At 36.8% G+C, this 27,403-nt stretch overlaps 1 protein-coding gene across 4 annotated transcripts in view; it reads left to right on the top strand.

Moving 5' to 3' along the window:
• The window catches only part of LOC122840869 (protein APCDD1-like), a 56,223-nt gene that overhangs the window by 10,570 nt on the left and 18,250 nt on the right, over positions 1 to 27,403 (top strand). The window contains exons 2-3 of one of the 4 annotated variants that reach the window (XM_044133636.1): positions 6,561 to 6,679; positions 15,501 to 15,568. In XM_044133636.1, coding sequence (XP_043989571.1) covers positions 6,612 to 6,679; positions 15,501 to 15,568 — 136 coding nt within the window. In that variant the 5' untranslated portion in view covers positions 6,561 to 6,611. Of the gene's footprint in view, positions 1 to 6,560; positions 6,680 to 15,500; positions 15,569 to 18,413; positions 18,702 to 22,018; positions 22,356 to 27,403 lie in introns of those variants that run through there. The other 3 variants (XM_044133637.1, XM_044133639.1, XM_044133638.1) reach the window with 3 other exon arrangements.

Below are 27,403 nucleotides of genomic sequence, written 5' to 3' on the forward strand. Positions count from 1 at the left end.
CTTAAGGAGCAAAACAGCTAGATGAATCAGAAATATGAGCATAACAAATAACAGTTCAATAAGTCATTTTACTCTGCAATGGTTGAAAACAGATACAATTTTATGATTTAAAAAAATATAAAAATTTGGGTTAAAAAAAAAGTATTAGATTCATTTATTTGTTTTTGCTTTTTTCATCTTTAGGCAGCCTTAGCGCCTCCTGGTGGTCCCTACTTTGAAGAACTCTAGATAACCTTCATGGGGTAAATGCAAACAAACAAAATGGTTTTATGAAACTTTACCAGTAAAAAAAAGGGATATTTATTGTTACAATAGCAGAAAACAAGAAATTCAGAATATCAGGAGTACATATTTGAACAGACTATAAGTTTCTATCTTTCAGAGGCGGATCTAGAGGGGTGGTTAAAGGGGGCAACTGCCCTCCCTGCAGTGACTCGTCCTACATGCCCCTCAAATTTTATGTTGTTAAAAATCATAAAAATAATTTTGCCCAGAAGCCTCTTATAGCCTTCAAATTAAATATTAATCCAACAAGAACTGTCCTCCAGTAAAAGGACAGTTTTACTTCAAACAGTTTTACTTCAAAAATATTTTTACTTAAGTAACAGAAAAAAGAAGCTATTCATAAAATGATTTTAATGCTAAAAAAGATCATGACAATACCTGACTTAATATTTAGAAATTATGTCAAACTGATAAAAGTAGAAGTTAACTGCAAATGTAGGTATTTTAAAGACTAAAATTTAGATATAACAAATAGCATAGTTACAAATTAACTAAATGACAAACAATGTTTATATCTAAATTTTATCTTTATTTCCTTTCAGTGATATAATACAAAGTATTTTAGTATTTTTTATTTATTTATTTTTTTTTGTCTTTATTTACTTTTTTCCCATACTTTTCTACTTGACAATAAAACTGATTTAATACTCTCTTGTCCTGTAAAAGAAATTCCTAAATCCGCCACTGCTTTCTTTAAGATTGAAATCAAATAATTAATAATTAAAGGGGGAAAAATCTGGATTCTCTTTAAAAAAAAGGAATTACATGCATTTGCAGCAAAAATGTCTCCTTTTTTTGTACATTTTTTTTATTTTGGCGGGCCATGAGAGAAGTGTTGGTGATGGTTTAGATATTGTCCTGCATTTCTCCTCCCATCTGTTTCCAACATGCTGGTGAGCCGAGACGAACCGACCCTGCCAAGAAATGTCATCGATGTGTTTGAAAATTCATTGCCTCGCATCTCATCAGTAATGAAGTGTTTGAAACGTCTGGAGGGGAGCGGAGAAAAACAGAGGAATGGACGAGTTCCAGAGTATTCGTGACAAATCCTCTGCATGTATCCAATGGCTCTAAAAGTCACACACCACTATTGTCTGGTCATTAATAAAGTCAAAAGCCTCCAAAATGTCTGCTTTTGTTAATGACGGCTGATCCATCCTCATTTTGAGGGTGCCAATGACAAAATCCCATCTGGGCATGCTCAGTCTGTGAAACACAGGCCTCTTTAAATCACGTGTGCTTCAATTTTACGTTAAAATGTGTTTTTATTTTTTGAAAAAAACATCAAATAAACCTTGAAGTTTTACATCAGGGGCACCAAACTCATTTTTATTTTGGGTCAAAATCTGAATGTTCTTAAAGGGCCAGTGGTACCAGAATCTACTAATAAAACCAATTGTACTTTTGAAATATTAATAAATAGTTGTTTGTTTCAGCATTCAATAAGTTTTTCTTAAATAATTGAACATCTCTCCACAGTGATCAGTTTCTCCAGGATTTTGTAATTGGTTTAGTGTTTTTTTTGCATTCAAAATTACAGATTCTATGGAGCTAATTTAGAAATGTTTAAAAGAAATTTTGACGTTATTGGCGCTAATGTATGATGTTAAAAGTTACTTTTTCTTTAATTGCCGTATTGATCAGGGACTATAAATTAATATCAACTAAAGCTGAGGCAACATTGACTAAAAATTAAGGTTTTTGATCAATTTTGAGAAAAATTTGCATTAAAGTCAGAAAAAATGCGAGGATCTGTTGATTTTATTGCGAATTTGTGAAAAACTAGAGGAAGTTACTGATTTAATTTGGGCCACATAAAAAGCTACGGCGGGCCAGATTTGGCCCCCGGGCCTTGAGTTTGACACCATGTATTCTAAATGTTTGCAAACCATTTTTGAAAGGGAGCATTTATCTAATCTAATCTGTAAAAGTCTGGAGCATAACTCCTTCAGGGTGATTAGAGCAGGAGAGCAGTTTCTACTCTGGCAGACTCAGAGATTGTGAACTAATTACCCTACAAATCTGTGGGACTTAATTGAAAACAACGTATCACACCAGCTTAAAGCTACTTTTTTTCATGTCTGGGTTTCATTTTCATTCTTGATTTTTATACGGTATTCTGTAAATAGCCAGTTTCTAATTTTCTACTTGTTCTATTTTACTATCTACTTTATATTCTTAATCAGTCCACCTGTTTCCTTTCTCCAAGCAGTCCTCCCAGTTATACTTTAATGCTTTTTCTTTATGTCTTGTTGTCTTGCACTTGTTGGTTCCCAAATATTCAAGTTTCTTTTTTTTTGTTTAACCTACTTTTCCTACCTAGTGTCTCATCAATATCCTGTACAGGTTGCATTTAACAGTTTAATGACAATTGATCATCAGTAAAACATATTTTAAACATTTCTATGTTTCCATTTGGGTCCCTAATATTCCTAAAAACAGTTCAAGCACTTAAAAAAACACCCAGGCAAAATTTTTGACAATAAGTTAATGCTTTGGAAAATGAATGGTTTCAAAAAACTTCAGAATGAAACGTGAGGCACTGACCCTCACCTAGCAACCTCAGGGAAGCCCAACCCGTTACCCAGCAACCTCAGGGCAGCCCAGCCCGTTACCTAGCAACCTCAGGGCAGCCCAGCCCGTTACCTAGCAACCTCAGGGAAGCCCAGCCCGTTACCTAGCAACCTCAGGGAAGCCCAGCCCGTTACCTAGCAACCTCAGGGAAGCCCAGCCCGTTACCTAGCAACATCAGGGCAGCCCAGCCCGTTACCTAGCAACATCAGGGCAGCCCAGCCCGTTACCTAGCAACCTCAGGGAAGCCCAGCCCGTTACCCAGCAACCTCAGGGAAGCCCAGCCCGTTACCCAGCTGGTTTTATGAGTATGCGCTGTACAATGGCTCAAATTGACAATACGTTCACTAAACAAACATTGAGCGCAATTTTCTGGCGCTCAATGTAAAACATGTTGGGTTGAGGGAACATGTTTTACCGCTCACCGAGCTGTGTTCATGGGTCACAAAAAAGTGGAAATGGGAACACGATCAGTATTGTGCCTTCTTGATTAATAAATGTGCTGCTGGGATTGCTCTATACGCCCCTCAGGGCTTTTTGTAATACTAAACAGAGCTTGCTGGAACTTTTTAAGGGTCTTTTCTTATGTATTTTTCAGGCATATAGCTCCAGTTTATAGTAAAATCAAGTAAATATCTTACCTTCAGATGTTATAAAAATGCTGTATATATAAAACAAGACTTAAAATAAATTGGACTTAGCAATTTAACTCCTTGAGTGGTATCTGTCTCTTTAAGAAGCTTCTGCTCTTTCTGACGATATGCCTGGAGCAAGTCATTGCTTTTCAGGGAAGAAAATTTCAAAACGTATATCTTAAACTAGTAGCAGAAAATTATCAGTTTAAAAACATTAAATTTACATGCATCTAGAAAAACAGTTTATTATTTCAGTTACATTTTGCTCAGTGTAATATTTTTCAGTCTTTGACTGCAGTTTAATGACAATTAATCATCAGCAAAGCACATTTAAAGTTTTACTCAATTCAATTAAAGCTTTAAAAAATAACTGTTTGTCTAATCATGGGTAAAGCTAATCCAACTTGTACACAAACAGAGTGAAACCATCAAAGAATCCATTAAATTATTATTTACATATACAGATCACCTCTGGGGGTCGTGTTCATGTCCTCAATAAGAACAAGAACTCAAATCATCTACACTCAGTATAATATAAAGCACCATACAGCCCATAGCAACTCATAAAAAGGTGGATTATCTTTCCACTTCCCTCAGCTCTTGATGTTATGCAAACAAGATGGAGAGGGGAGAAATAAATTTGGTGACTGAGACGTCACGGCATCGACGTCTTTAAACAAGAAGAGTGAGATCTGTTGGGCTTTATGTCCTAATATACTGCAGATGATCCACTCGGCTTTCACAGCCTCGTTCCATCTTTCACTCATAAGATTATAACAGATTTTTAATAAGACACAGATTCCACATTCCTCTGTGGACTGTAAATGCCTGTGGGCATCCAAATCTTATTGTTCGCCCTCATCTTGAAACAATCTGATAATGACAAAAAGCCTGTGACACGCACACACAGACACAACGTTCTCATCAAGAGCTGGGTTTACGGAGAGGCTAGATGATGGTTTACATATTGCGCTGGAGCTCCAAGAAAATGAAGTTAGAGTTTTGGAAACTTTGAAGGAGATGATTAAAACGACTTCTCATAAAGTTTTGTTTCGAATTATTGTTGAACCTGCTTTGTCGTGATGCTGATCTCGTTCCAGGAACATACTGTGATGGTCTAGAGTTCAACCATGAGGGATTTCTTAAATTAGTTTTCTTTTTTGTCTGTTTTTCGTTTTTATTCAAATTTGCACCTTTCCATTGTGTAAACTGACATTCCTGTGATCGTATTAGGAGATGATCCAGAGATGATTCAGAGCCCATTAGAAGGGACCAAATACTTAAAGTTAAAGTGCTGAATCCGGCTGCAAGGTGGTTAGAAAGTCTTTAGTTCAGTAGCTGAGCTGTTTCTGCATGGGGGAGATTCAGTGAGTGTTGGTTTGTCTCCAGATATAAACAAAAATATGCGCAAAGGCCATTCTTCAAAGTAGGAAAGACAAGAGAACATGTCATTGGAGTAAGTATACTGTTGTGGTCCTTATCTTGTGGTGCGTTCACACCAAACACATTTTGGTGTTTATTCAGGCGTGTCAGACACGTGAAAATAGCTCTAGCCGTTGTTTTCCGTTGCCGGTCTATTTGTTGGACACATTTCACGTGAAAAACGCTCCAAACGCTTCAATTCACGCCACGCTAAATGCTTGAAACGCATCACAAAGGAGCTTTCAACGAGCTTCCACTTAGACTTTGATTGTAAACCAGATGCGCCTGAAGCATGAAAAGTGCTTGGTGTGAACGCACCGTTAAGGGCAAAGGCTTCCAGAATAGCTGCAATGCAGTGGTTAAAGCAGGCGCCCAGCATGTAGAGGTTGTATAAATGGTTTAAATAAAAAAAATCTGACCCGACTTTGTGCAACTTTTCTGCTCCACTGCTGAAGAATAAGCGCAGGATAATGTTCTGCTTCTTGTTCTTTTAATTCTGCATTGTAGACTTGGTATAAGCAGGTTCTTTGATTTAAAAAAAAAAAAAAAAGACAGGGTCCTTTGAAGACCGCAAATAAACGCATTTCTGCATTTCCGTTACGCATTCTGTGACGCATTTCCGCTGTGATGTCACTGCGACTAGTCGACGTTGACTCGACTCTTCTCTCGTTGTTGTCGACTTTTAAAAATATGAAGTTGTGCATGTATAGAGTTATGATTTTGGAAACCACAGCAACAAATATCCTTTCCTGTCCAACTCCTCACCATGTGGTGTGCTAAATCCTCCAGGAACCATTGAAACTCGCTTTTTGGCAACGAACACTGTGGTTCGGTGTGTGGAAACACCCCTTTTTCCTCACTGTTTAGCATGGCGGAGGATCTGTGATGGAATGGGTCTGTTTCCATGGTAACATTTGACCATGAGTCAATGAACGCTTACCATTCACTCACTACACTCTGTTACGTCTGCCCTGTGTATTGGAAACCTTTGTTTGCCTTTCAGCACTACCAGAATGTCCCACAATGGATTATGGGTAGTCAGTGACATCAGAGGACATCAAACTTTAGTAAATTTGGGTTTACTGAAATAAAATTTGCCTTTTTAAGTTCAGGTGTCTTAATGAAAATGTTATCTTCACCTTCTGGCCTGAAACTTTATATTCTTCCATCTTGTTTCTATCACCCTCCACCCCCCAAACAAAAGTGCTTAAATGAATTCCCATATTTAATGGGGAAATAAATAATTAAAAATACATTAACAGGGCTAAACTGAATATTTGTTTTTATTATTACCATTTTATTCATTCCAGCAGAAGAGAAGAGCATTTATCTCTCCTAACAAGACTCAGATATGCTGATTCCAGCCAGTAGGTGGCAATAAGAGGACAAATAGTTCGTCTGTATGTAATTATTTATTCCTTATTGCTATATTAAAGTGTTTTTTACATCCTACACCCATGGAAAAGTTTGCTAGACTTAGATGAACTGATAAAAACAAATGTATTATTGTTATGGTATCTCTCTCTGCTGAACATGCAAAGCAAAATAGTGTTTTGTTGCTTTTTGTTCACAGATAAGTAGAACTGTTGTTTTTTTTTAACATTACTGGACTTTTATAGCATAATTATCCCTTTTCTCTTCTTTGAGGCATGTGACGGTTCCTAGTGAATAGCTGGGATTACAACAAAGGTTTCAGAAATGCAGGAAAACCGTCTTGTGGGTCACCGTCAGCTCAACACTTTCTCACATCGCACTAACACTTGTGGGTAAGTAGACATTTTGCTACATTCATGACCCTGTACATAGCAGAAATACATGGCATGCAAATGAAAATGTTTAGTTCTCTGTAGTGTCAAATTTCCCTTCAATGCAAACAATCACGTATACACATGTGCTGTGACTTATGGGAGAGTCAGACACTGCTGAGTGGCTTCATTGTTGATGACAAGGGCCCCGTGAAGGAAGAAAAGGCTTCCTGTCTGTGATCTTGTTGTTGTGGAGACAGAAAGGCCCCCAGTAAAACAGATCATCCCGAATGCTTTGATCTTTAAGAGGAAAACCAAAAAAAGATCCTTAAACTGCCTCAGTTCGTCCACATGAAACAAACCACTGGCATAGTTTTGATGTTTTTTCTGTCGACAGCTTTCATCTGACTCGAAGCCTGGAAAAGAAATCTCTTCTTTAAAAACCTTTAAAAGCAGGAATTTGGGTGTTTAAAAAGGAACTCTTTGTCTGAGGCTGGAAATATTGGATTGTTCTGGGGAAACAAAGAGCTGCTCTTTATTCAGACATGTTGTTAAAGAGCTAAAAGAATATCCATAAAGGCAGTGCATTGACGTTTTGACTGTGTACTTTATATTTTATGTCAAGACCCATCTTTTAAAGTTTAGTAGACCAATTAAACATGATACTTCACATGTATTTGTACTGAAAACATCGACATCACAACAAAGGACAAGGAGGGTTTTGGTCTGACCTTGTTGATCCTTTGTTATAAAACTGTATTTCCACTCTTGCAACTGTTTCCATTCATTTCAAAGCCAAAAATAGGATAGAAATTAAATATGCATCTGCAAAAAGACCTAAGCTCTTATTTTACGACACTCATTTGTGGAAGCTGTTCAGATGGTTGCATACACTGACTCTCAAACATTCACGCACACAAGAGAATTAGACCATAAAAAATATTTGAGATGCCAAAATATTATTTAAAAAAGTGCACTGACCCTTTACTACACCTCTGAAATGAAAGCAGCTTATAGAAGTTTATTTGTGTAGTAATTTTCAGCAACAAAGCAATTCAATGTGCTTTACATTTTAAAAACAAAGAATATATCAGATTGGGTTGATGTAATAATGGAAAATAACAATGAAAAGGGATGATGGCGGTAATATTGACAGGAGTTTGTCCATCCCAATCAGTGGAATGGACAAACTGATGGAGCCATTGTACAGTGCCTACACCAATAAAACTAGCTGACCAAATGTGCTGGAGCTCAGCTTGGGTTGCTGGGTAACAGGCTGTTGTTTGCTAAGGTGGTGTTTTTAAGCAGTAATGACGCAAATGGAAGAACAAAAACATTCAAAGTACCATCAGCCTCTGTCATTGTGTCCTTGGGCATGACTCTCTTCAACCACTTTGCCACTGCCTGGCAGCCTGGCAGCCTGGCAGCCTGGCAGTGTGCCTGAGGGCAGCTGTGGCTACTATCCAGTAGTTGCCACCACCAGTAGGTGAATGTGTGCATTACTGAAGAGTGTGAAGAGTTTTGGGGTCCTCTGGATTAGGTAAAGTTCTATACAAGTACAATCCATTTACCATTTAAAGAAAAGTTAGATTGATGTTTAATTTTAATTTAATTTTCTATTTAATTGAAACACCGCAATTGCAAAATTGTGTTGTTGTTTTTTCCAACATTAGCAGGATGAGGACAGAGATTTGTTCACATTTCTAACAGAAACCCAGCTATTGGTGAGTGAATTTTAACTCTCTACACTGTAAAGCTTCCAAGTTAACACAAATATATGTCACACTGATTTCCTTAACCTTTCTGGGGTTTATAATCGGCCACCACCTCTTCTTAAATGACTTCTGTCAGTATGAGGACATAAGAACCAACAACACTCCTGGACCGTCTTAGTGACACCTCTTAGGACGTTTGATGGCTCCAACTACAGATCAAAGCGTAATTTGATAGCATCTTATTACCCTTTGCATTAGTTGCTCAAACCTGTCTGAACAAAGTGTAATCTGTTCCTTTGGATCTCAGCTGTCTAAAAGCTGCAGGAGTTGGCATGTACACATGTTTGTGTTTTGGTACCACTGACTGCAAGGTCATGTTTCCAAAGGTAGCAGTTCTCTACATTTGATCTAAAGACAGTTTTGCAGGTCCAACCCTGAGGTCAGGAGGGGTTGTTTTGATCAGTGCTGATGTTTTTCATGAGCAGACATGTTTGTGCAGCTCACATACACAAAGAAGACTGTGGTTAAATCTGGCAAACCCAGTTCTATTGACATGATCTCATAAAAATCATGTTTCACTAATATAATAGAAACTGACAATAAACTTCCAGAGGTTTTAGACTTCTTGGAACATCCCCTAAAGCATAGAAAGAGATGAGCGTGGGAGCCAGACTATCTGTATGAGGGAGGCAGTTAGAGCATGAAGATTGATGGATTCGTAAAGCATGGCTATTGATGTGTGCTGCAGTTTTCCATGTGGACGAACAGATTTGTGGTTCATGTGTGTGAAACAGAATTTGTCCCAGATTTTCTCTCTTCTTCTTCCTCTCTCTTTGCTCTCTTCTTCTCTCTGTTGGCTGTATTAAAAAAAAAAAAAAAAAAAAACAAAGCTTTGATGTGGCATTTTCAGTGTTGTGACCACAAGCCCAAAAGGAACCAGATGCTCTTTGGACTGGCTTGTGGTAGATTGGCAAATATATAAATAAAAAAAAAAGGAAGAAAGAGAAGATGGGCTGTGTTGGTGGGGGTAGACTTACTGTAAATTGAGCCACACTAAAGCAGGACGTAGTAGCTTTACCATCACCAAAAGTCAGAAGAGACTAATGGAGACATGAGCTGGAAATGCTCTTTGTGTAACTGCTTGTTTTTGGCACAAAACATAACATCGTCAGCATAGATGGGTGCTTTATTTTAAAACCAAAACTGGAAAGATCAACATTTGAGGCCAGAAACATGAAAATGAAGTAACTTTGTAGTGGTAAAACAAAGCTACTTAGGAAGCCAATTTGAGGATTATTTTTACATTTCTAGACATGCACAGTTGTGATGAACCGAGCAGTGAAAGGACAACGGATCACAGGTTAAAGTCCATAAAAGGTTTTTTATTTAGCCAAAAAAAAAAAAAACTTGGGTGAATTGGATCATGTAATGCTAGAAATAATTACGCATTCTCTCTGTCCTGCTATTAAAGTTTAAGATTTGTTAAAGATTGAACGGGTTAGGATGTGCCTATATGCAACACAAAACATGTTCATTACAATTTTTTGCACAAATCATTCTTATATAATGATATTTTTGGCTTTCAGAATGAGCTATTTTAAATCAAAATAAGCTGCTGCTGGTCATGGCCCTAACTCAGCATTTACACTGGCACAATCAAATTTCTACAAACAGATGCGCAATTATAGAACCGTGCATCTACGAAAAGCAGAAGTGGAGCCTCCTGCACAACTAACACAAATGCAGCAAGTGGTTTCTGGATACTCCACAACAAATCACTTTTCTTTTCTAGCAGACATTGTACAGCCCATACAGCAGTAAAACCAGCTGACCAAACATGCTGGAGTTCTACTCAGGTTGCTAGATAACTGACTGTTCTTCACGGGCGTTGCTAGGTGAGGTGTAGCACCTGCTGATTTGTACCAAAAAACGTTAGGGGTAGACGTTTATAAGCAGCAGTGAATGTAAATTTTGCATAATAAGATTGTTTAAGATTGTTTTATTGCACCTCAAAACCCAAACGTGGTTGCTGTTCCAACTTTAGTTTTTACATTGTGAAACTGGTATTTTGATAAATTTGTTTAGTATGCCCTAAAGTCAATCTAAATTGAACTTTTTTTTGTTTGTGTGAGGGAAAACTGTGGCTTGATGCTTCTGTTTTATTTTTCGTCATAGCATTTACTCTGTGTTCAACACATTCTTTAAAGAAGTGTTTTGAATCATTGTCCGCTGAGGATGCTACACTCTTCCTCAGTTGCTAAAATGAATTTTAAAAACACAACCTTTGCAGTAGGAGATGATAATGCTTCCTCTAAAGGACTGTGAAGTCTCCTGAACATGTGATGACGCAGCTGTTTCTCTATGTTCATTGGTCCTACGCTTGAGAACCGATGTCTGACCGCCGGGTCACCAACAACCACACCAGCATCAGCAGCAGCGCCGAACACAAGACGAATCAAATCCATCCTTCTCCCGAAAAGGCCTGCACTGCACCATAGCATGAAACCTCACGGCAGTTATGATTCATGACCATCATGTGACACAGCAGATTGGCAGAAAGCCCACATTGCTCCATCTCCAGCCACGTCCACAAAAACATGAAACCGTACATTAAGAATTTCCCCTGAGCGACTGGTGAGTGGAGACAAATTAGATGTATCTCCATCTAGATACTACAGTCCTAAATAGCCGCTCTTTTTGCATGTGTCCTCTTCTTTTCGTTTGCATTGTCCCACAGAGGTGTTCGTGATGTGAAGTGTTTATCTTTACACAACTGTTTATACAGAAAACCAGTCCAAAGCCGAGTAGCAGAAAGACGGGGCAGTAGATGAGTATTGCGACGTTTTGATTGGACAACAATCAACCCAGTGTAGAATAAACAGAGAAGAAACATTGACTGATTGTGTTTATTAAAAATGAAGACAGATCAGGTTCTTTTTTTTTTTTTTTAACGAGCTCCAGGATCAGAACCTGTTTCACCGTTGAGTCCATAAACACAGAGGAGTTTGTCTTGCTGACATTAGAGCAGAGGCGTACTGACGTCTTAGATATAAACAATGACCTGTACTGTTTGTTCCAGAACCACATGAAACACATTAAAACCTCTCTGAAAGCTGAGAGAACATTTTGGCACCAAAAGGAAAACAGATTCCTAATTTTGGATTTTCCCCTTTCGCAATCCAGTGCCATATTTGTGGACACTGTCAGTAGGAGGGCAGGAACCTCTGGGTCCCACGTTGTGAAATGTGCTGAAGAATTTAAACATGGGTCAAGTTTTTAAAGTTTTTAATTCTAGATCTGCTATTCTTTCTTTCCTCTGGTATGGGACTTTGTTTTCTGTTAACGTTCTTCTTTATTAAAGTGTAGCTAACCTCCAAATCAGCTTTTTTTTTTCTTTTTTTTTGCTTATAATCTGTTTAATTAGGATTCTGTCTTTATGTTTCTGTGTGTCTTTTGGCATTTTCATGTAAAAGTATTTAGTTGTACAATATTTTGCCTAAACTCGTCTCCTATTTAGGTCAATTGTTGCCTAAGTTGTTGAAATTTTCTGTTGGTTTTAGCAATGCAGCTTGGTACAACATCCTCACATCCTCATGTTCAGGTATGAAAATATTTGTTGCTAGTCACTTTTTTGAAAAAGTCGCTATAGCATCTGAAAAAAAATGTTGGATATGTGCCATTGATAACATTACTTAATTAGATAACATTACTTAATTAAGCACAATTCTATCATTGCGAGTCACTCCCCTCTGGATGCTGAATGCTTGAACCTGGAAGTTAAACTGATGGCCTACCCTCTCCGTTAAGTTTCTAAGTGATTGGTTTCTGAAAAAAACCTTAAAATTCAGTTCTTTTAATATTCATTTTCTTTTCATCCTCATTTGGCATGAGGAAGGCTGCAGCCTAGAGAGGTTGCCAGTTTATCACAGGTCAAGAGGTTCACTGGACAAATAACTAACCACACAAACTCATGCCTGAGAGCAGTTTAGAGTGAGCAATTAACCCAAACTCAATGCAGAAAGAAAAAGGCAGGGATCTGAAATGAGAACCTTTTTTTGCAAAGTACCAGTGTTAACTACTGCACCACTCTGAGGCCAATCTTTTAACATGAAAAATCTAAATGAGAAGGTGATAGTTATAACAAAAACTCACAAGCCTTGTCCTTCCTTAGTCAAACACTGTGAATCCCACAGCACTGACCTTCATAAACATACGATAATCAGAACGGGAGTGTGTTGCAGCTGACATATTTTAAAGTCTGGACTTGATGTTCCACAAAAGCTACTTCATTTCCACATGATTAGACCTCAGTAAGACATATTTTACAAGCCCCTGCAAAATGAGGAACAGTGATGATTTGCAGTAAAACAGGAACCGTCTCATTTTCCCAAATCAAAAACATTTGCAAGAGCCTTCACTGTCAAAACAGAAATTCAGTCATATTGTTTAGATCAAATTTTATCTCTGTGAATCCCTGCCATAAATAAAATAATCAGGGTGTGTGATTAAAAGAGGTTCAAGCCACTTAATAAATCCACTAAAACCAACATTACAGACTGAGAATTTGAGTGATGGACGCCTTCTTACCTCCCACCGTCATAATCGCGCCTCTCTTTCTTGTCAGAAACATCCCAAGAGTCTTTTTCACTGCCTCTTTTCTTCCTTTAGTGAGCAGAATATCCTTGAGGGACATAAAGCATTTATCAGCCATGCAGCTGCTTTTACCACCCAGGAGAAAATCCTTTGAACAAAAATAAGATGATAAATTGTATTTGACTTATTTATAATCCTTTAACTCTTGTTAAGTGGCGATATAAAGAATTTGCATCCAGCTGCTTTTAGAAATGAATTCTCAGTGTCTTTCTATAAATCATAGATATATATTTTTCAGATAAGTTGACATTTAGTCTAATATTAAACTACCTTTAAAGTAAGGAAGAATTTGCAGTTCTGGCACTAACTGCATTTACGTTGCATTCCGCTAATGTTGAAAAACCACAACTTTGCTATTATGGTTTTTCCATTAAATAAGAAACCCAATTAAAATCACACATAAATGAGCTTGTTCAGATGATAGGTAATTAAAAACAAGCGTCTGCCTCATTTTTTTAATTGTTGTGTTTCTATCATGTGAATTTATTTTTGTAATTTCAATTTTATGCTCAATGAAAATGCAACTTGTGAAGCACGTGTGACTTTTGTTGTGCCTCTGTCTGATAGATTTATTCCATGTGTATTGTAATTAAAGTATAAAACTGTATGTTATTCTTCTTTTTGTTTTGTCCTACCATCACCTTTTTTTAGTCTTTTTCTTTACTTTTGAACAGTCTGATCACCTCAAGCTGAAAATTCAGTCCTTTAACTATTAAGTAGCTGAATTTTTCAGGGACCAGATCCGATTCTCCTGAACTGTCAGCTTCTTCAAACAGTCAGCATGCCGAGTTGAAAGAATCTTCATTGTTGTAGACTGAGAGTCTGCACAGCTTTGCATGAGATAAAGTTAAATTGTTATCGGATCTCTGCTGCAACAGTTAAGCACTTGAGAAAATTATTTTCTGTTAAATATTTTTATTATTATTTTGTAGAAATCAGTTTTCACTTCAAGATCAATTTTACATTATTGGTATAATAATTAAGAGTTTTTTCTTGTAAATTTTGGTCAAAAAAGCCTAATTTTGTTGATTATGTTTGATTTGTAAAAACAATAAAAAGAGTCAAACATCCAGACACATTATTGGCATAAAACATATAGAAATGCAGACTAAAATGTATTTAAATCCTCTGGCATTGAAAGGCAGGAAACATGGCTGATAGTGTAATGGATGTTTTTAAATATATTCTTTTTAAATTTGTATCTAAAGGCCAAAGTGTCTGTGTTCTCAGTCATGAGCCACTGGAAACAGTTCACACTTTATAACATTTCCTTACCACATCTCTGTTTTTCTTTCAATGAGTCTCACCAGTGAGCTCATTAAAGCTGACATATTTTCATTTTTATTCGTATTCAGGCAGTGAGAAAACCCAAGTCCCACCAGCAGTCATTTAGTCTGGACAAATGCACAGCAGGCTCATTTTAAAACGGGCTGTCGCTGAATTATTTCAGTGTTGAGGTCCAGACATCAGCAGATACCTGAGAAACTTTATGCTCACAAACAACACATACACATACACCATCTCTTGACGGTGAAGAGAAATCTATCTTCCTGATCTGTTTAGTTTTAACGAATCTCCTCCATTTTGCCTGTGTGAAGGGGCCAGTTTCTGTAGAAAGATGCCTCCATCCATTTAACTTTTTGCCTAGGCAATGATCACTTTTTCTTTTGCAACATTAACCTGTGGTTCCAGCACTGCAAAAACACAAAATCTTATCAAGTATTTTTGTCTAGTTTCTAATGCAAATATCTTGGTATATTTGAGACAAGACAAAATTAACTTAGAAGTAACTTTTCAGCAAGATATAAGAGCTTGTTTTAAGTTAATAATTAATTGGTATGGCTGGAAAAAGAGCTAGTTCCACTAGCAGATTATTTTTCTTATATCATGGGAAAAATATCTTGTTATAAATGAAATAATCTGCCAGTGGAACTATTACTTTTTCATCAATAATAAGAAATTATTGACTTGAAAAAAACCTCTGATATCTTGGTTAAAATATACATGCAAGTTAGTTTTATCTTATTTCAAGTGAATTAAGATATTTGAACCAGAAGTAAAACAAATAAACTTGGTCAAGATTTTGTGTTTTTGCTGTGCACAGACAGATTTTTTTTTTTTTTACGTTCTCCACTTACATGTTCTGACTGATTGCTTCAAAATAGTGCATCGTGTGTATTTTTGGTTGGACACGTAGTATAAATCACAGGCTGTTTCCTGTGAGAGCTGCAGAGTCAGCCTGTATGCTGGCATCACAGACAGGGGCCCGTCAGATGAGGTCAGAGGCCCACAGGAACCACAAAAATCCTCACTCCACCGTGGGACTGCAACTGCTTCGCTCACTTTTGGGTCATTTTTGAACGAAAAAACTACAGGGCTGTATCATGCTTTTTATTGCATTTACAGTACTTGGTCTTATTTTTAGTTGGAGCCATCAGTTCTCCTTTGCTTTCACTTTGTTCTTCTGATTCGAGCCACAGGGAGCAGCCGGTTCTCATCCACAACCGGAAAACGGCCTCGGCAGTCCTGAAAACCACACAAGGTAAACAATCCATCAGAGGAAACATGACAGCTAATGGGTTCTGTGAGCGATTCGGGTTTGCTGTTAGGTTCCTGTTGCAAAGCCGGGTGTTTTCTTGTCAGCGCTGCATCACATCTCGCTCCATTTTCTGTCAATCAGAGCTTCAGGAAATAATCATTTATATCCAAACTGCTTATGTTGCTGCATTATACGCACTGATCAGCAATAGTATGTACGCTGCTCTACTTTTACCAGATTTATCAAATTGGAATCACAAAGTTTAATGTATTTTAATAAGATTTTGTTTGTTTGTTATACCAGAACAACATTGTTCCAAAAGTGGGCCTGTTATGTAAAATTCACTTTTTGCATGTTTTTATACTTCCATTTGGTTTTCTACTGCTTCTAAAAACAGCCAACTTTGTTTTTTAGTAAAAAAAAGTTTTTTTGGTGCAGGAAAAAGAGTCATTTCAAAAACATCCTCATTATTAAGTCACAATTGTTACCTAGCAACCTCAGAAGAGCTACACCCGTCACCTAGCAACCCATGTGGAGTTCAAGGAAGTTTGATTGGCTGGTTTTACAGCTGTATGCGCTGTACAATGGCTGCTGGAAAAGAGAAGAGCTCTGTTCTCTTACCATTCAGAAACCACTTGCTGATTTCTTGTTGGTTGTGCAGGTGGCTCCATTAATGCTTTGCAGAGATATACGGTTGTATAGTTGCACATCTGTCGGCAGCCGTTTTCACATGTGAGTGTAAACATTGTCACCTTTAATTCCTAAGTGTAAAAAAGATTGTATGATTTTCTTAAAAAAATAAAATCTGAAAAGTGGCAGGTATTTGTGTTTATTCCAGCTGAATTACTACAATGCAGAAGAATCTTTTGGACTCTGTTTTTCCACCAGTTGTGTCTACCTTGCCCTGGGGCCACATGTGGCTCTTATCATTTCTTGGTATGTCTGCAGTTGTACCAAGCTCTACATTTTCACATGGATCAAACAGCCTTCTTTGATATCTTCAAAATTCTGGATTTTTTTAAAAATGTAACTCCAATTTAAACTTCACAACTTGATCCCTGACCTGTTTGTTTCCTGGTCTGCATGATGCTGTTTGTCCTCTAAGCTCTTCACACAACAGCTGGAATTACACTGAGACAAAATATGCTAATTAGATGACTATGCAAGTCACAATAATACATTTTACTGAATATAAATTGCCACTGAAATAAATGATAACAGCGATAAATGATAATGTTTTTTGAGATCATTTCCAAATAACATAATGGCATAATATTGCAAGTTCGCGCTATCAAAGATCAATAAATCTTAGTTTTGTACACAATACTTTACAGTGCAAATAAAAAATATGTTAAATATCTAAAATAAAACAGAAATAACAACATGCATTATGGAGTCTCTATAAACAAAATAGCTCTTCAAGTAACATGAACTAATATTATCAAGCTTATTTTCATTTATTATGCAGTTAATTCATTAGTTGTAGTATTAGAATAAAGGGAGGTGAATACAAATGTACACTTTCCTGCACTACGTTGTGTTGGTTTGTCTGATAAAAATCACTATAAAATATGCTGAAGTTTGTGGTTTTACTGTGACAAAACATTAAAAAATTAAGAGTAGATGTTCTTCTGGACAAAAGTTTGCTTTTAGAAATCAGAGTAGATTTGGTCATTTTCATGGATTGGTTGTTTTTTATTTCAATTTCAAGGAACACCAACACCTTCATCCTAAGGGACAGTTTATCCTTGACCCAGGGAGCTTTTTCTTTTTTCACAGGAGCTCCACACAATAGGATCTCTTATTGCACATTTTCTGAGCCAGACCTCCCTCCTCTGTCATCTCTCTCCATTTCTTGGCTCCCAGCCTGGACTGATTTAACTGTGTAATATCTCTTTGAGGCAGCAGATGTTGGCTGTGTTGAAACTGAACTTGAAGCCAGCCGAGTTCAGGAGAACGTTCTCATGTTTGATTCAGTGTTTTTATTGTAATTTAAAAAAAAAGAAGAATCACAGGTTTTCTGATGCGTTTAAAACAAATGATCAAAAAAGGCTTGTTGGTTTGAATAACACAGTTTGAAGGACTCCTTCAGGAAGCAGAAACTCATGAAAAGCAGATATTAGCAACATAATCTCCATGTATTTTGCTAGAGTCAGATAAGGCAAATCTCTTAAAGTTGTTTTCATCAACAGTTATTTGGGGTTTTTGAATATTTCTTTTGGTGCTTTTTGTACTCAGCCATGACTGCTTGATATGCTGTGTGTGCATGAAACAACGTTGAAACACAATGAAAACATAGAAACGGTTGTATCATACTGTACTGCTGGATGTCTCCAGATGGAAACAGAAGGGGGCCGAGATATCATCCTGTGTCTGTATATTTTTCTGACCTACATGTGATCCTGAAGGTTTATCCTCTTCATGTTGTTCAGTGTTTCGCTCTTTCACTGCAACTTCTGCTCCTGCCGACCAATATCTGACACTATGAGACGGCTCTTGTTTTGGTTCTCCTTGCTTGTTTTCAGCTAATCTGGTGGATCTAAGTAGATTTATTTGTCCCATAAACTGATTTTAAATCATCAGCAGAGAGCCAAAAAATCGATTCACATAAGAATCAGGATTTTTGTTTCTACGGTTCTGAATTCATTTAAAACGTCCCCGAAATCGGGCTCCGTTTTGTAACTACGGGACGTTCTGACGTCACCACGCAGCCTTAACTGGAACGTGCGCTTGCGCGAAAAGCAACAAAACAAAGAGGAAGCTAAAAAAAAATAAAAATAAAAAACAACCCGGCAATTCCACTAGCCAAAAGTAAATATATTTAGTATTTTTGAAAAATACTGCTCTCATTAGTAGAGTTTGAATAAAGATACTCAGCATCAAAATCCAAGAGATGGCAGTAGAGCAACATTAATGGATACGAGTTGCAATCAAAATCTAATAAAGAAGAAGAAGTTCAACCGCCCGTCTTCTTTGAAGGCCAACATTCGGACATTTGGATTAATTTAGGTTTTAACCTAATGCCAGGGACGACCGCGCTTGGCATGAGCTTCACTGAGTGAATTGTTCTGAAAATGAATATTTAACACTACCGAAACACCGCCAATGAATGGAGCAAAGCTACAGCTGAGCCAAGGTACGTCATACGTTAAGCAAATATTTGTTGCCGTGTTTAACAACGAAATGCGCTCCGATGGCAATATTGATATTTTACTTACAAATAGTCCGCTTCTTGTAGCTGAAAAAACAGCGTCCAGTATCAGGCTTTTGTATCCACAAGAGACATAAGAACGGAAGTATTGTATTATATTAAGTTTTGTTACGGTTCTGCACTAAATAACTACAAAGTCTATGAAATGGGTAAAAAACGTCTGGATGAAAATTGCAACGCCATTGTCCAAACTCCATGACTGTTTCAGGGACTCAGTGATTCCATCTAATCCTGGGCACTTTAATGTTTCATTTAGTTATTCTGTCTTGCAAAGCGCACTGCAGTAGATCACAACAAACCTTTACAAATCCATAGACTAAAGCAGAAATTATGAATAATTGTTTTGATTTGGAAAATCTAGTTTAAATTGAATCTGAGATAGTAAGAGATTCCCATCTATACCATTTACCAACACAAAGCAGCACATATTGGGGAGTGAAAGGTAAACGATACATGTCTTATTATTATTATTATTATTATTATTATTATAAATTAAGATCTAAAAAGTGTGTTGTGTGCGTTTATTTTCGGTCACAAAAGAGAACCATCTTCCCTACAGCTGCACGATCTTTGGAGTATGATTCTATATTTGTACGTTCAGTGCCCTCTTGCAAGGCGTTTTCTTAATATTTACAAGAAGATGTGAAAAATATTCCCTTATTGTCTCAGAATGAGCTGTTTTAAGGCCTCTTCTTACTTTAAACCTAAATAAGCTGCTGCAGGCCACATCCCCAACTCAATGTTTACAGCAAAAATGAAAATGACTGCAAACAGATACAACCAGACATCTTTGAAAAGCAAAAGTGGAGCCTCCTGCACAAGCAGCAAGAATGCAGCAAGTGATTTCTGGATGGCAAGTCAACAACAAAACACTCGTCTTTTCCAGCAACTATTGTACAGTGCATGCAGCAGTAAAAATCTGCAGAACAAAAGTGCTGGAGCTCAGCTTGGGTTGCTAGGTAATGGTCCAGTGCCCGTCGAATGTGACATAACAATCTGCAGGTTTTTGAAATGGCTCGTTTTCCAGACACCAGAAAACATAAATGTACTGCCAAGCGATGTCTGGGTGTGCTTTCTTTAAGTGCTTGGTTTGTTTTTAGAAGCAGCTGAGACCCAAATAGAGGTACAAAAACACGCAAAAAGTGGATTTTTGCATAATAGGCTCCCTTTAACATCTCATAACTCAGTGGGACTTTTATGCTCGACGTGCGCCACTCCCTCCTCATTCCGCCTTTACAGCACCCTGCAGACATGATGCGAGGGTCTGCATCGAGACACGGAGAAAACAGAAAACAGCAAAGTCATCCAGTTCTTCAGAACGCTGGTTTAATAAGAAACAGAGAGACAGCAGCTTTGAAATGTCCCCGCACACATTCGTCTGCGCTGGCATGTTTGGCGACACTAATGAAGACGGCTTAATGCGAAAAACATGTTGGAGAGAAATCCATCAATCAGAGGCAAACTCATAATCAGCACAACTGAGTTCCTGTGACACTGGTTGACCCGAATGCAGCAGGTTTTCGGGTGGCTTACCTTTGACTATCAAAGCCGCCTCATTTCCACCTCATGTAGATCTCATTCCTGCTGCAGCACAAAGAGGGTGCAGCGATGCTTTGATTAGCCACAGAGGACAACAGAGGGGTCAGCACAGCAGAACAAGCCTCCAGCCTGTCCTCAAAGCAGAGCTTCTTATTAATACCCCTCATGGGCTTCCTTCTAAATCCCGCGTTTGTCCGGATCTTGCTCAACGGCTTTTCCGGTGAATGAGAAAAGAAGGACTTTGTAAGCTTGGAATCAGTCTCCCAGAGCGAGGATCCACGATTAGAGTAAAAAGAGCAAACACTGTGGAGCGTAGCAAGGACCAAGGAAGGCGGCAATGAGGAGTTTAAGACTCCAAACAATGAAAATTAATTAGAAGTCCCTCACAGGAGCTTTGCTCTTCTGATTAAGGAGGAGGAGGATTAGAGATTAATCACATGAAATACTGTTTTTGAATTGGTGGGGCCTCCGTTTCCCGGACTTCAGTATCTGAGTGAAAACATGCACTTAGACCTCCCACTGCAAACAATATCCCAGCGCCGTATTGCACAAAATGTGCTTGAATCAGAAACAGAAGATAAAATTCACTTCTTTCCACAGTTGTGCCTTAAATCAGGACTGCCCAAATTGTAGTTTGTGGGCCACTTGTGGCCCTTGAAGTGATTTTTTTGCGTTTTTTTGCGGAGAGTCGTACACAAAAAAAATCTAACAGAAAATATAAGCTAAAGCAAAAAGGATTCTATAAAAATAATAAAAATATGAGGAAAAAGTGATAAAATTATGACAATAAAGTCAAAATAATATAAGAATAAAGTTGTAGTTTTATTATGACTTCCAAGAAAGTCATACAACTTAATTCTTGAAATATTCTGGCTTTATTTTCATTACTACTATTTTATGGTGTTATTTTGACTTTATTTTTCTAATATGATTTTATTCTTGAAAAACTCTGACTTCATTTTCATATTATTACAACTTTATTCTCAATTTTCTTTTCTTTTTCTTTTTAGTATGACCTAGTATTCCACTTTTATAACTAAGCTTTTTGTCTCTCAGTTTAATTTTATATTATATATGACCACAATCATCCAGCAACCTTTCTCAAATCACTCGTGGGTCTAAGCAAAGATAAATACTGCAAGAATTTTCAAATAATGACATGTATGTCATTATTTTTATAGTAGTTATAGTATTTTTTGCCAACCATATAAAAATAATGTTTTAATTCAATAAAAAAAAAATTTCTTCTGAATTTTTAGGAAGTCAATTTTATTTATTTTTTACTTGTTTTAAATGTTTGTTTTTGATGCATGTTTTGCTTCTGTGTGCTTTTCTATCAGCCTTTTTATAGCAATAATTAGTTATTTTTTAAAAGTACCACAATATATTAAGCCAAGCAACTTATTAATTAAGTTACATGTGTCAAATAAAATTTTATTGTGCATTTAAGTCCGAATTTAATTTATCGAATTCGGGCACATTTGGACTTCCATAGGATTATCACAAGTCGATAGCGCTGCACTTTAAACATCAAATGTTGAGGGGTTTGTTTTTTTTTCTGTGCCGCCACAGAAACATGAGTACCATTTCCCCGTCACAGTCTGGACCTCAAATGGGGCACTAAAGTACAACCTCCACGCCCCTTGAGTCTCTCCTCGGGCGGAGCGATGACTCCGGTGTCTGGACTCACTTTTTAAACACTCGTACGGGGCGCGGGGCGCATGAAGGACGCGAACATCCACCGAGCTGCCTCATTTAAGACGCTGCAGCGCTGAAAAGCGTTTTGGACTCGCCTTTGGTTTCTATGTGCGCGTATTTTCCTGCCAACCTTGGGTGGTTTTTATTTCTTACCCAACGGGAGGTTTGTTTTCTGCCATGATGCTCGGATTTCGAAGGATAATTTGCTCCAAACTCTGGATTAAACCGGGATTTCTGCGGGAATAACTAAAGAGGAAACAGAGCAAACCTGTCTATTGAGAAGCTGCTTTCAGGCTGGAGAAATGGAGCTTATTCCTGCTGTGTTTCTTATTGCTTTTTTAGGTAAGAAACTTTATTTTTTTATTCACTTTTATTTTGATTTATCTTGATTTGCTGCAACAAAGAAGAGACCTAAATTCCACTTTATCCACCTGTAATTCCCTTAGGTTAAAATGTGTAGAAACGTAGAAATCATTCAAAAAGTGAAGCTTGCATGTTGTAATAATTCATTGCCCTCACAGATATTATTGAAATAGTTAATTTATACTAAATTACTACACTAGACTCGTAAACAAAATCTTTGTAAAACAAAAATATCTCTATGGCTAACAGTCATAATGAAGATGGTTGAGGTGGTTCTCCAGCAAACCTCCACAAGCAGGCTAAACCACAAAATGCTAAAGACTGTTTAGAGAGTTAATGGGAAATTTAGTGGAAGTAAAAAATGTGTTGGCACAAACAGAAAATATCTTACAGAAAGAGTGACAAGATGCCCTGATGAAGATACGGATGGTGGTGAAATGCTTGTTTAATTTATGTTTACATAATAAATAAAGCTGAAAATGAAGTGGAGTCCTACTTCATCTGCACACCTGTTTATTTGGCTGTCAAGCACCTGTCTTCTCTCTCTTTCTCTGTCTCTCTCTCTCTCTCTCTCTCAAATCCAACAATGCAAAGCTCCATAAGATTTTCTGAAATATGTGTTTTAAAAAATTTAGTTTCCTGTGCAAGTCACAACACTCTATTTCAATAATCTTATCAAAATTACAGCAGCTGCTATAGATTCAGAGAAAATATGGAAAATAATTTGGATACTTTTTCCACTCGAAATAATTTTTGTGCATTATACAGTAATACAGTCTTAACCTTTTAGAAATATTATAAATAAGGTTACGGACATTTGTAAAACATAGAGCCACATTGCCTGTGCAAAGATTGATAAAAGATTGATAAAACTCAGGTAAAGCAATTTACAGAAGTTTTAGTAAAAGAAAAAAAAAGGTTTTTTGCCATTAGCACCATCTACAAACTGGGGATTTCCGGTGTTTTTACTTACTAAACTTATATTTACATGTCTAAAATTGCTTTTTTTAAAATCTAATGATAATTGAACAGTAAGAAATTGTTTGACTCCAATTCAAGTGTTTGGAAATAAGGTGTAAAAAAAAAAAAAATAAATAAATAAGTAAAACAAATCTAGCCACTTTTTTGTGGGGGGAAATAGAAAGCCTCTCCAATCTATACTCTTCTTTTTTTCTTTTTTTTTTTGGCACTTCTGGAACTCCCTACAATGCCTTTTTGATGAAGGTTCTTGGTTACTGGCGTTTGTCCCGGCGGCCCCAAATGCTTCCTGCTCAACTGCTCAACTCAAACGCTTTTAATCAGCTTCTAGCCAAGTCTGGCGTTTCCACGGCTACCACGGTTCCGCGGTCTCCACGGTTACCAAATATGTTTGCTTCACTGAGTGGACCGCAGTAATTCATGTAAAACGAGCCCCCCTGACTCAGCATTTTAGTGCAGTACCTTGGATTTTTTTTTTTTATCAAGCTGACATATTTGCATTCAAAATCTAGTGAGTAAGATTAAAATCTTCTAAAAAAAAAAAAAACTTAATTAACCACAAAAAATGGTTGAAATATGTCAGTTTGTGTGCGATTTAACAAATGAATTGAACTACAGCAGTAAACTAGTGATTGCTGCACCTGTTTATCAGCAGGTTTGAATAATGACGCCCCCTCAAGGAGTCATGTTGGAAGGTCAGAGGTCATCACCAGGCCTCACTCAGGCTGTTCGGCAGATGAAAGCTCTGCGGGTTAAGAGCCACTTTAAACATCCGTTCCTGATAAAAACCCGTGTCTGAGCGGCTCTGGATTATGATTATGACCCACTCCATCTGCTGCAGATGACAGTACAAAGCAGCGTTTTGGCAGCAAACCTAAAGAACTGCTGGAGATAAAAAGGACGCCTCGGCGTTCCACTTATTCTTAAGTGCATTCAAGTGTCTTAAAGTCTCAATTAAGTGGTGTGTTATTGCAGGTTTTCACAGCGGCAACAAAAATGCTCTGTCAGTGTGGATTACAGTGTGCTGGAAATTTATTGGAGGAGAAAAACCTCAGAGCTCACATGCAGAGTGTTTTTAAAAGCAGAAATGGAAGATTAACAGACTGTGAAATCATATTTTCATGAACCTTTAAATAGGGCTGGATAATATGACTTAAGGATAATGGATCCAATTCCCAATTTAAATACATTTTGTTGCTGTTTTTTGTCCAAAAACGAAATGACAGAAAATATTTTTAAAAAGTGGCTTTTCTTTCAGTCATCGCTTCTGTGAGTTGTACAATGTAGTTATAGGGCCAGAGAATGGTCATTTTTGTTTAATTACAAGAAGATAGTCATAATAATAGCAGAATAAAGATGCAAATTTACCAAGAGAATTTATTAAAAGTTACAAGTAAAACGTCTAATGGAAAAACGCATGGATAATAAATATTTTCATTCATTCCACTAATATTTGGACTTTATTGTCATATAACTTTATTCTTGTCACATTTTGACTTTATTTTTGTAAAAAAATAAAATTCAAACATTTGCCTGATGCTTATATTTTGCCCTATTCTTGATCTGAATTCAAATTCCAAATAAATAAATAGCTGTAAAACATGTTTGTGTAAAACAAGATGGCCGCCCTGGGCGCGATGACATCACTCTGAACAATGGAAACGCATTTGTGACGCAAAATTCCACAATTTTCCAAGAATGAAATCTTCAAAAAGCAAAAATATCTAACCATGAAATATAAGAATATATTTCTAATAAAAATGTCTGCATTGCTGTGACCACATCTATCCTTTATTAGTGTGTTGTATGATGAAAACACTAAACATTTAACCTTTTATTGCTTTAGTTGTTTTAAAGTACCTTAATGTGGTTAAGAAAAAAAATCTGATGCTGCATATTTGATTGGAACATTGAGAGACTGAAATGCTGAATCAGTCTTTTGAGCCTAAATTAATCTTTTTAGACAATGTTATTTTAGTCCACACTAACTAAATTTGAGTCTAAATGAGGCTTAACTTGCCAGATTTGATAAAACAGTGAAGTTTCAGCTCAAGTGGTTTTCTGAGACCAAGCAGCCAGAGAAGCCTCATATTGACATTAATGTGCTAAAATGAGATTTCTAGCTTTTATGTCTTTCTTCTATTGCTAAAGGAAAACTTTTTTATGCTCATTTAATTCAAAACAGAAACATTAATATTCCATCTGCTTTGGCATAAACAGTAAACTCACTCATGTTTATTATTTGCACCAAAATAATAAAAACCAGACAAACATCTGCATGTTTTGTTCTGTAATAACTACAAATGCATATTCAAATTTTAATTGACATTTGCATCTAAATTCACAAATTATATTGTGGCACTTTTTGGGTCATTATTGATAAAAAAAATGTTGATTAAAAAACACCAGGAAGCAAAACATTTCTAAAAATATTCTTTTAAAAAAACAAAAAAACATTCAAAATAAGTAAAATATGATTTAAAAAATTACATTGTAAAAATTCAGAGTACATTTTTTACTTGAAGAAAATTTGTACATAAAGATGTACAAATCTTAGAAGAAGATATAATACTTAATTTGACGGTGTTCAAATGGCTGGGGGGCCATTTGTGTTTGATTTGTAAACGTCGACTTGCTGGTTGACCTTTGTTGATCTCTGGAAACATTTATTAATATTTTTTTAATGATATTGATGAGATTTTAGTCCTTTCAGAATGAGATGTTTTAGTGCGTCCTGTCACTTTAAATTTGAATAAGCGGCTGCTGGCCACGCCCACAAATCAATGTTCACACTCCTACGTGAAAACGGCTGCAGACAGATGCACAATTATACAACCATACTGTACATCTTTGAAAAGTAAAAGTGGAGCCTCCTGCACCACCAACAAGAATGCAGCAAGTGGTTTCTGAATGGGAAGTTAACAACAAAACAGACCAAGTGTACTGGAGCTCAGCTTGGGTTGCTAGGTAACGGACTGGACTTGTGTGGAGTTGCTAGGTAACGTTGTGACTTCGTAATCGTGTTAATTAATCACAATTAATCAGTAATCAAAAAACATGAACTTATTGCCAAGAAACGGCTGTGTGGATTTTTTTTTTAAGCTGTTTTTAGGTTCCCTTTAAAGAAAGTCATTTGAACTCCAGTAGAGTCTAAATGTCGCCAATAAATTAAATATTTTAAAGTTGGTTTTAGTTTCTCTCTGCTCTGAGATAAAACAAACAAATGTCCTTTGTGTGGCTCCCTCTCTGGCTCTTTGGACTTTTATTTTTATTTTTTTTTTACTTGGCTGCTGTCAGAGCTCCCAGTGCTCTTACCTCACCAGTGGGATCAGGCCAACTGGAAATGTTCGCTGTGGTTTAGGGCTCTGGGAGTTTTGTGGTCTCTTTGAATCGAGGTAGAGTGCAGCAGCTTGGGAAAGCAGCAGCAGAAAACGTCTCAGTTGTTATGATTATTGCCTTAATGAAGGGAGAGGGTAAAAAAGATGGCTTTCCGCTCGCCGGTGCATCCGTCACCTGGGGAAGACGCATGAGACTTCAAACGGGGAGCGTATCGGCTCCTTATAATCATTTCCTCATTTATCTCCCAGTCGGTCTGGTTCCCATTTGGTTCCCATTTGGCTTTAACGCAAAAAGATTTGTTACTCTGATTTAAAACTAGTTTACATCTCATTATGATGCTGCGATTTTTAGTAGATTTGGACAGTGCTGCAAACTTAAGAGCGCAGCTTAAGGAGATAAATTAGACAAAATATTTCACTTATTTGCCAGAAATTAAAATTATACGCTTCAGACAACAGGAAAGTAAAAAATAGGGATTTTTTCTTAAAGGTATGTCAAGTAAGGCTGAAACAATTAATTGTGATGAATCTATTACAATAATTGTCAACAAATTTAATAATTGATTAATTGTTAGGGTATGCAGACTCAAAAAAAAATTCTATTTGGTAAAATAACAACAAACTCAGAGCGGTAATTAAATTAAAACTGTACAGAAAATATATAAATTTTGCATTTAAAATTAAAAAAACAACCTTTATCTCAAATTATGC

This window comes from Gambusia affinis, linkage group LG12 (assembly GCF_019740435.1).
Source record: "Gambusia affinis linkage group LG12, SWU_Gaff_1.0, whole genome shotgun sequence".
Lineage (NCBI taxonomy): Eukaryota > Metazoa > Chordata > Actinopteri > Cyprinodontiformes > Poeciliidae > Gambusia > Gambusia affinis.